At 39.2% G+C, this 10,289-nt stretch overlaps 1 protein-coding gene across 1 annotated transcript in view; it reads right to left on the bottom strand.

Moving 5' to 3' along the window:
- LOC104955941 (BCL-6 corepressor-like protein 1) overlaps positions 1 to 5,829 on the bottom strand; it is a 9,109-nt gene extending 3,280 nt beyond the window's left edge. The window contains exons 1-7 of the mRNA XM_010783343.1: positions 5,743 to 5,829; positions 4,890 to 5,112; positions 4,323 to 4,507; positions 3,831 to 4,097; positions 3,572 to 3,738; positions 2,578 to 2,723; positions 742 to 819 (exon numbers count right to left, since the gene is read on the bottom strand). Coding sequence (XP_010781645.1) covers positions 742 to 819; positions 2,578 to 2,723; positions 3,572 to 3,738; positions 3,831 to 4,097; positions 4,323 to 4,507; positions 4,890 to 5,112; positions 5,743 to 5,829 — 1,153 coding nt within the window. The remainder of the gene's footprint in view (positions 1 to 741; positions 820 to 2,577; positions 2,724 to 3,571; positions 3,739 to 3,830; positions 4,098 to 4,322; positions 4,508 to 4,889; positions 5,113 to 5,742) is intronic.
- Between the last annotated feature and the right edge of the window lie 4,460 nt (positions 5,830 to 10,289).

The following is a 10,289-nucleotide window of genomic DNA, read 5'->3' as shown; positions in this document are numbered from 1 at the left end:
TGGTGACGTGAAGTCATGTGACCGTGCTGTAGTTCCTTTATAGCCCAACATTAGCCTCCTTTAGCTTGGCCTACATGTAATATTGACGTCTCAAATGATCAAGTATTAGAGAAGTGGATAATTTGAAAAATAGATTAATCTGCCAAGGGAAGTATCGTAGCTGAATCTACTGTAACAACTTATTACTCAGTACACGCAACTGATTTTGGAGATTAAAATAATTTAATTATGGAGAATCATTTAGTTGTTTAGTTGACCGTTTTAATTGACAGTTATAAAATAAATTGCATTGTATCACCACTAGCCGGAGAACATAAAAAAAAAAAAAAAGAATTAATATATTGAAGAAAAACATATAACATATATTTATCCTTATTGTGGGTGACATCAAAGTTGAATCACACAATACCAACATGTTTTTTCCTCTACAATTGATCCAGAAAGTTGCAGTTTACTTTCTCTCTCTTCCATGCAGCTCTAATCCGCCTCATCCTCCCCTGGAGAACTGGCTCCCTGTGGCCCTTAACTCTGATGCCGGTTCACAACGATAACCAACATCTCTCCATATCCCGGTGCCGAGCCTCAGCCCGGCCTACAAGCTAGAATAATAATAATATATAATAATAATTTTCCTGCAGCGGTCATCGCTGCAAGAAGCCTCATCTCGACTTCCTCATGGCCAGCGGAGGAATCAGAATATTTCTTTGATCGAGAACAGATCCTGATTTCAAGGTTTCTTACCGAACAGGGAGCTACTGAAGAAATCCCAGGGTAAACTGGAATCCGGTTCTTTGCGGCCTTCCAGATCTGTGAAATATTCTGTGGGGAAAAAATCAAAAAGTGTACATGTCAACACTTTTGGATCTGCATCATGTTTAAATCTTAAAGAAACAAAGACAAGGCTTCACATCTGACTGTTTGGATAACTGGGATGGTTGTCTGAAAACAATAGACAATACAAAAAGCCAGGGTTGTATTGAATAGTTCAAAGCTCAACGATTAGGCTATAATACATTTAATTTGTATTATTCTATTCGTTAGAATTAGATTACAGTGTTGTCTGAGTTTGATTCTTTCCAACGTGTGCGATCCAAACATTTCAAGTAACTCTAATAACAGTGTAATTAAATCCAAAAGGCAAAATGTACTGAACATTTACAAAACATGTTTTTATCCAATGACATGTTCTGCCTGAATCCATAATTGTAAGCGTTTTGCCTTTCAAAAGTGTCATTGCAGTAAAAACCCTGATGGCTCTCCTGCTTTCCTCACAGAAAAGGAGGCACACGTCTGAAGCATTCAAAGATAGCAGCTCTCAAATATCACCACTATTAACAGTAAGATTTATTTTGATGACTGATGATGCCATTCAAAAGGAGAGACATTCACTGGAAACCAAAAAACCTTTAAATGTAAAAACAAATACAAATGATAAATCCCTACAAATACCATTACTGCGTTAGTTCCCGAGCTTTCATCTCTGTATTTACCTGAGATCCATGATGTGACTGACATACTCCACTAAAGACTGATGCAACAGTCAAGTAAATAGAGACAGAAACACTCAACACAACCTGGAAAGATCCCTAAAACGGTGCAACACTAGCAACAATGGCGGCAAAATAAGTTAAAGAGCTAAAAGGGAAAAAAAGAAAAAAAAGTTGGATTGAAGATTTTCTAAAAGGTCTAAAATATTGAGGAAATGTTCGAGGAGGCCAGATGTGTAAAGAATCACTTTGCCTGTCTTGATGATGAGGGCTGTGTTTGTTCTGAAACCCCCAGCCTGCAGCGCTCTGAGGACGGCTGCTAACAAACATGAGAATGCAAAAAAATCCGATCACAGTGTAGGCTGGTCTTTTCTTTGTTCAATTATTTGATAATAATGTATAAACTACAAGTGCTCTTGTAGATGATTGAATACAACTCAGATTGTTTTTTGTTACACCCCAATAATTATCATCAATTGTAACATTTTCAGCCGCTAAGTTTAAAGTAGGGATAACACTGTGGGGGAGGAAGGGTAAAATACGTCACAGTTAAGTGGTTTGATGAAGAGCATTCTCAACTCAAACCATTAACAAGTCTTCAGGGAGAGATAATATTAACTATGCTGCTCTGAACGTAAAACCAGTGGAAGGCAGCTCGACGGTGACATTTAACTCGCTAAAGCTCCTGTTTGTTTCAGTAGGACAGCATTTTGAACAACCAAACCCCGATATGAGACAACAAAAACAATGGCTCAGACATCTCTGTGCGGATATAACGTTTCTCATGTATGCTGCATGCAAGCTGTTTATTGCTCACTGTGCCAAAATGTGATGTGTAGTGAGTTGGCGCAGAGCTTATTAATGTGCTGTTGTTTGATGAGTGAATGTAAAGTTGGCAAATACTCAGTTTTATTATTTATTTTCATGTATCGTTTCAATTATCCCTAATGCAGCTTTACAGCCGTGGTGTCATTGTGTCTGAAGTGTTTGTGGCTAATGTGAAAAATGAGTTATCTAACCATTTAAAAATATGTTTATTTATCCAAATAGTTACTGATTGAGAAGGAGGTTAATATAAAAGGTGAACTACCTGTGAGGAAGGTCTTCATGCTGGGGCTGTGAGCCAGTTTGACGGGAGTGTGTCCAGAGTAGGTGGCCAGAGTGGGGTCCGCACCGTGGTTCAGGAGCAGCCAGACGATGGGGAGGTTATCACTCGCTACGGCATCATGAAGCGGCCTGAAGGAGGAACAAACAAAATGTCTTTCAGCAATTATAAAACTTCAGAGCACTCGCTATGTCAGATGTGTTGTATGTGAAGTATTACCACTTTAAAATCATCGGACCAAGATATGCAACCACTATATAATCCTCAACATGGTCACATCTTGGAAAAATACAATATGTTCATCCCAATTTAAAGATTATTTCTAAATGCCTGCATGGTCATACTCCTCCCCCGCTTAATGAATTCATTAGAATAGACCAGCAGCACACCACTAGAATCAACACAAGGACCTGAGTAAATGTTAGCTGTCAAATGGCATTACAAAAAAACCTCTTTTGGACAATCAGTGTTCTCTGTTAAAGGAGCAAAGTGAGTCAGTTGCTTTGGCTCCTTACTGCTCCCACCACCTGTAGAGAGTGTATCTTTTCAGGAGAGCGAGTTTCATAACAAGACACATTTTGAGGATGTTTAAATAAAAAATGTGCACAACTCCTTTAAAAAGATACTAACATTACATGTATTAAGGTCAACTATATATATGTGCAATATTCAACCACTTAATATTTTAGAAAGCTCAACAAAGACTGTAAGATATGACAGATGCCAAGTAAACCAAAATTAGAAACTGATTGTTTAGTTACACATGCGGTTTCCAAGGTAAACACATACACACCCATGATAAAACTCACATTAACTTTCTCAACAACTATTCATTCATCATTTTATTATGATTGTAAATCCTAAGAAGGAGGTTTCATTATAAGCATATTATGCTAATAAACTAAACATACATATTTAAATTCAACTTGGATTCAACTAACTAAAACTAACACTGTGGACCGTGCCCATGAAGCCTCACCGTGTCCCGTCCTGAGCGCTACAGTTGACGTCCGCGCCGTGTTGCAGCAGCATCTGGACGATCTGAGTCCAGCCTCTGGAGGACGCCTCATGGAGAGCCGTGTAACCGGCATTATCGCGCCGGTTTACCTCCCTGATGTCCTTTTCAAGACAGTACTGAACCACATCCTGTAGAGCAGAGGAAGCACATTATGATTCAAACGGTTTGCAGTTTTCTGGAGTAACATTTTTGTTAACAATACTAAACAAGTGGGTTTTACCTGATAGCCCAAGCGTGCGGCCCGCTGCAGCAAAGTCTCCCCGGCATTTTTATTGACAATCAGCCGACGGACCTCAGGAGGAACAGGTTTTTTGGGCGGAGACTCAGAGCCGCTGATTCTGCCCGACGAGCCTTTCTTAGTTGATGGAGATAATGGCAAACTTTTTGGAGTTGGTGGGGGGCTTGCTGTTCTTTTGATATCCACACCATCATCCTCCAGGGGAAGTGATGCTGCACGCTTGCCCAAGCTGCTGCGTTTGGTCTTAATCTGAAATATAGATTTATTGATTAGAGGGTGTGACAGTTAAGGCAATGACTTCCACTCTTCTTTAAAGCCAGCTGCCATCATAAATGTGACACACATGGCATTTATCTAGCCACAGGGGGGCACTGTAAGCTAATATATTCATGGCACATTGTAGTTTATTCCTATCACCCCTGTATGGTTTAAAATGAACAGTAATCTAACAAGCAACCTCAGCAAAGGACTTACCTTTTGCTCATCATCACCCAAGTGCTTGCTTTTGAACTTCCTCTTCCCTGCAGGCTTGTCATTGCCCTCCGGTGAGACCTCGCTCTCCTGGTAGCGGATCGAGCCCGAGCGAGTGAACGCGGGTTTCCTTGGAGGGGGCTCGGGACTGTTAGCTGTGGGACTCGGACACTGATCCGCCTGTGGATCTGGAATTAGAAATTAGATCAGTGTTAACAGATCAGAAGAAAGTATTCAGATTTTTGACTTAGTAAGGTAATATTTAGACACTGTGAAAATATTGACTACAAGTTTAAAGGCCTGTAATGTAACTGAACAAATCATATATACCTATAAACTGTTGGGTAGTTTAAAAGGTAAAGTGCAATTTCCTCAAATGCGTACTCAAGTGCAATACTAGAGTAAATATACTTAGTTAATTCCACCTCTGGATTGGAGGTTAGGCTGAGACGTACCAAACATATAAACACATTGAAAATCCACAAACAATCGTAATATCTCATCATCTCAAATGTTATCTTTCATATAGTGGATCTGTTATGGAGCAGCTTCTCACTCTTGCTCATCTACCAAGCCGAACATGGAGAACGGAATATTTTAGGGGCCGTTTTGTGGCGACATCAGACAGCATGGGGCTTCCTGAACCAATGGCCCTTAGCTTAGACATCATATCGGCTGAAATAGGGTGACTGCTGTCTGCGAGATACTCTGCTCTGCTTTCTGCAATATCGTACTCATGTTTGCCATATTTCTGCATATTCTTCACATATAGGCCTGAGGATGTAACAGGTATCTGATGTGCACACAGGTGGCACCTCGAGGAGATACACAGATATGCGTACATATGCTGTCTTCATTATCTTGGGTATTTGTATTATGGTAAATGTATCGCAGAATGTATCTTTTTTTAAATTCATAATGCTTTAGCCTTGTACCTTTTTTTACATTTCATTAGATTTCATTTAGCTGATGCTTTTATACAAAGCGACTAATATAGAAACTCAAAACAGCACGAAACCCAGTGGCGGTTCTAGAACATTTTACATGGGGTGGCAAAGGGGGGGCAAGAGGTCATTGGGAGGGCGGGCAGTACGTGGTATTTTATACTGTATATATAACCTATTTATTGTTAAATCATGCCCTAACACAAGTGTTCGTAATGCACAAGAGAAACAAGGTGTTCAGACAAACAAACTCAAATATAGTATAAAACAGCAGAAAGTACTCATGATTCCCTAGATTTCTGTTTACTGTAAGTACAGTAAAAGTACGTAGTTATAATTAAGTACACAAATAACATCACCCATCTCTTAAGAGAGCTAAAGGTGACCTGTGCAGCAACACATTTCAACATGTGTCAATACTAAGAGCTGCTAGATTGCTGCTGTAATGGAATATGTATGAAAGGAGAATAAGAACATACCATGTGGTCCAGCTGGAGTCTCCTCTGCCTCCTGATCCCTGCCTCTGTCCCTCTTCCTGACACTTCATCTTTATTCCTCACATACATTTCTTCTTCTTCACTAATGTCTTCATCTCCTCCTCTTCCTCCTGCTCTGACCCTCCTGGTCTCTTCATCTCCTCCTCTTCCTCCTGCTCGGACCCTCCTGGTCTCTTCATCTCTCTTTTCCTTTTCCTCTTTCTGTTCGTCCTGATCTCTTCTCAGATATGTCTTTTTGTTCTTGTTGAATCACTCCAGCTACTCTAGCCTGCAAGAGTCTACTTGTGAAAAGCACTGGTACAAATTCTTGTATAACTTTACACGTTAGGGCCATGTAGCTGATAAGTAGCATAGCCTATAATAAATATAAAATCAGAAAGTATTGATCAAACGCACAGGCAGCTGTGTTGAGATCCAGTTTGACGGTAAAGGATGTATCCTGGTTTCATTAATCAGCCTATTGCTGTGATGTGTAATTTACGTGGATTTAATAGTACCGCATAGTTTAGCAAGTAAAGTGATCGATCTCCCAGCTGGCGCTGTCTGCGTAGTATTTTGTAACGTAACGTCCCAAACAGCGACCTTCTGTTAAACGCTATCGATTCAAACTGCAGCGTTTTATAAAAAAAATATGTCAATGTCAATCTCTGATCTTTAGTAAAAACAAAACTAGTGGAAGGGGAAATGCTCCCAGGGGAATGTGATCCACCTTCAGGTGCTGGGACAGCTCGCTCCCTCTCTGAAGCGGTGTGAGCCACGGTCTGTGTGAACGCCGCTCCGCAATTTAATGCAGGGCCGTAGCTACGTTTTTAACAGGTATTTAAAATGACTGTGTTTTAATTAAAACACTGCTTGTTTCGTTGCTTGAGAAGCTTGTGGACATAGTGTAGGTTTGTTTCTACAAGTACAGTTTTAGGGACACAAAAGTTAGGGGGATGCACTGTTGTCTCTTCTTTGAGAAAGTCTCTGTTGTTATAAATGACAAATGCAACACTTTGCACAAACAGGTCATCGCGCAAAACTACAAAGATCATTTTCACGTTCTTTATGCCGCTACTTTTAATTTAAATATTCAAATCTCACACTGCACTGTAACTTTTATTCATGTCCTGTTATTCATGATTTATTGTCTTTGCTTTTTAATGTTTCTAATGTGTTTTAGGCTCTTAATGTCTTTCAGGGTTTGTAAAGCACTTTGAATTGCCTTGTGTAGAAAAGTCTGGATAAATAAACTTGCCTTGCCAAGATCAAAACCCTCAATACAGCAGGCACAATCATAATACATAATAACAATACAAACATGAGAAAAAAACATATATAAAAAAACAACAAATAAACCTGCATACATAATAACAACTATGGGGAGAAAATAATAAACCAAGGAATCAAGGTAACAAGGTACGATAGTTTAGGGGACTTGGCCTTGAGGATGTTGTATTAAGTAACACTACAGTACAAATGCAACACTTTGCACAAACAGGTCATCGTGCAAAACCAATACAAAGATAATTACCAAGATCAAAACCATCAATGCAGCAGGCAAAATAACAAATAATCATTCACAAATTAGAAAAAAATCCAATGAATCAAGATAACAAGTCACAATAACTTAGGGGACTTGGCCGTGATGATATTGTATTCACTACAGTACAAATGCACACGCACATGTTATTTCCATTTACCTCCATTGTGACCGTGACTCATTTGATCGACGTGTATTTCTGTTATTTGATCATAACGTATGTATTTCCCCTAATCCTTCTCTCATTCACCACATCCTTCATTTGAGTTTCATTCTGATTCGACATTTTTCCTTCACCGTGTGCTTTGGCAATATCTTTCACCCCTCACTGATTCTTGAATTTGGATAAAACAGATTTTACATTTGAAAAAAATTCATATTAAATGTTAAGAAATCTAAATGCATTTGTTTATAGAACAAGGTGTCAGCAATATTTCGGGGCAACCTCCTGATTTGGTCCGTTTTTCGTAAATTGTGTTTTTTTCCAGTCTGAGCTAAATGTTCCTATTTATGTTGTCTTAGATTTGGAGCTTATACATATTGACTATTTCACCCTTTTGCTTCTCTTCGTCCCCACGTCTGCTCTTTGAATCCTGTCATTTTACACCCTTATGCAACTTCCTTTTCACCTCCTTCTCTCTCCATATTCTCAGGTTGGACAACACCCTGGAGGAAATCATTTTCAAGCTGGTACCTGGACTCAGAGAAAGTGAGTTTGCCAGATGGTTTCATCAATCTGTCTCCTCAGTTTGACGTCCATGTTTAATTATGCGACTGTTCACTGGGGGTTGGAAAAATAGTTCACTAAACGACAGAACAACAGAAAATCACATAATTTATATTCAAGCTAGCCAACATTTTATTACTACACACAAATGGCCTTCAACATGTGCACTAGTTGTGACCCAGCACTTTATTATATGAAGTTGAACCAGCGGGGAAAACCCAAATAAAATATGGGTAATGAAAGAACACTATCATATGAATTGAGAGTATTCCTGTAACATTACAACAGGTCTGAAGAAAAGCAAAGAAAATAAGTGCAGGGATGAAACTTAAAACTCTGAAATGAATCAGCATTTTACCACTTCCTGTCCCCCGGCCTCAAACTCAGTGGTTTTTATAAATGTGTTTGAGGTCAGATTCCTACAAAAAGGTCTGTGGTTAACACAAGCTGAAGATATTTCTGTTCTACAACATCAAATGAGTCAGTAAATACCCCACTGGTAGATTATAAAATAGTGGTTGCTAACAAGTGTCTAAATGAGACGACTAAACGTCATCAAGCCCAACATTAGCCACCTTTAGCTTAGCGGTTGAGACGTGAAGTCATGTGACCGTGCTGTAGTTCCTTTATAGCCCAACATTAGCCCCTTTAGCTTAGCGGTGGTGACGTGAAGTCATGTGACCGTGCTGTAGTTCCTTTATAGCCCACGGTGGTGACGTGAAGTCATGTGACCGTGCTGTAGTTCCTTTATAGCCCAACATTAGCCCCTTTAGCTTAGCGGTGGTGACGTGAAGTCATGTGACCGTGCTGTAGTTCCTTTATAGCCCAACATTAGCCGCCTTTAGCTTAGCGGTGGTGACGTGAAGTCATGTGACCGTGCTGTAGTTCCTTTATAGCCCAACATTAGCTTTTAACTTAAAAAATACGTTATCATTGCACCACTGTATTGCGGCAATATTAAATATCCGACACATTCATACATTAAGATTCTCCCAGCACATTTTCTTTTAAATTTGTCTCAACAGTGTCCTCATTGCTATGTTAACAGATGGCAAACATTTTGAAAAATATACATTTCAGGTCCTTCTGTACAAACTCACTTTGCTAGGACACATCTTGCTTCAAATTAAAAACAATTATAACTTGCTGTTCACACTGAATATAATCAGATTCAATGGCCTCCAATGTTAGCTTTTGTCCCTCCAATAGCTCTGTACTCCTCCTCAGGTTTGATCCAAGAAGCCAGCTAACTTCATCTGTGATGGTGCTTCAGTTTTATGACTCCATAACTTCCCGCTGCTTGACGGAGCAAACATCGTATATCTTAGTGAGGCCAAGTGGTGTAAAAATAAGCGTCATAGCATTTCTGATTAATGGTTTGTGAGAGTAATACCCAATGAAGGATCAGAATCAGCCGTCTGTCTTTATAGGAATTCAGTGTGAATGCTTCTCTGTGTGTCTCCATGCTGCTTTTTAACACTTCCTGTTGCTTATGTAAAACAAGGAGAGGAACAGCAGGAGCTGGAGTTCTGGAAGAAGAACCAGCCCAGAGAGAACGGTCAAGGTGAGAGGATTTAGATTTTATACGATGTGTGTTTTGATAAATACGGTCGCTTTACCACAGACTTAAATCCTGCGAACAAATACTCTTAAGGGATTTTTCTTCCTGCCATTAGCGGAGGAGGCAGACATTAAATCAATAGATTAGGGGAGTTTTTTATTACGTTTTGACTAAACACACACACACACACACACACACACACACACACACACACACACACACACACACACACACACACACACACACACACACACACTCATATTCCCCTGGAGATTTAGAGACTGACTTTTTCACTTATGTCAACCAACGTATCTGTATTTTGTAAACCTGACAAAAACAGTCCATAATATATTTCTATTTATTCTATATTGTGTGTTATTTATACCATAGCTATAGTGTATTCATTTTCTAAACTGCTGTTTGTATTCAATACTGTCAGATGTATATTCGTATACTATACTAAAGATCACTATGCACTTTATTAATGTTTTGCACTTCTGGTTGGATGTAAACTACATTTTGTTTCTTAGTCCTTTGCAATGACAGTAAAGTTCAATCGTAATCTTAATCTAATTGTCATATTGTGGGCTTGTTTATGTAAATATGGGGCATACAGGGTGTCCGCGGGGTCTCAAAAAGTATTAAAAGTTGATAAATCAATTTAGCGAAAATGAAGGCTATTAAAAAGTATTAAACATCATTTTCCAAGGTATTACATT

The sequence above is a fragment of the Notothenia coriiceps genome, unplaced genomic scaffold, assembly GCF_000735185.1.
Source record: "Notothenia coriiceps isolate Sejong01 unplaced genomic scaffold, NC01 NC01_scaffold00025086, whole genome shotgun sequence".
Lineage (NCBI taxonomy): Eukaryota > Metazoa > Chordata > Actinopteri > Perciformes > Nototheniidae > Notothenia > Notothenia coriiceps.
Note: the sequence above shows the minus strand (reverse complement) of the source record. Positions and strands in the feature narration are given on the sequence as shown.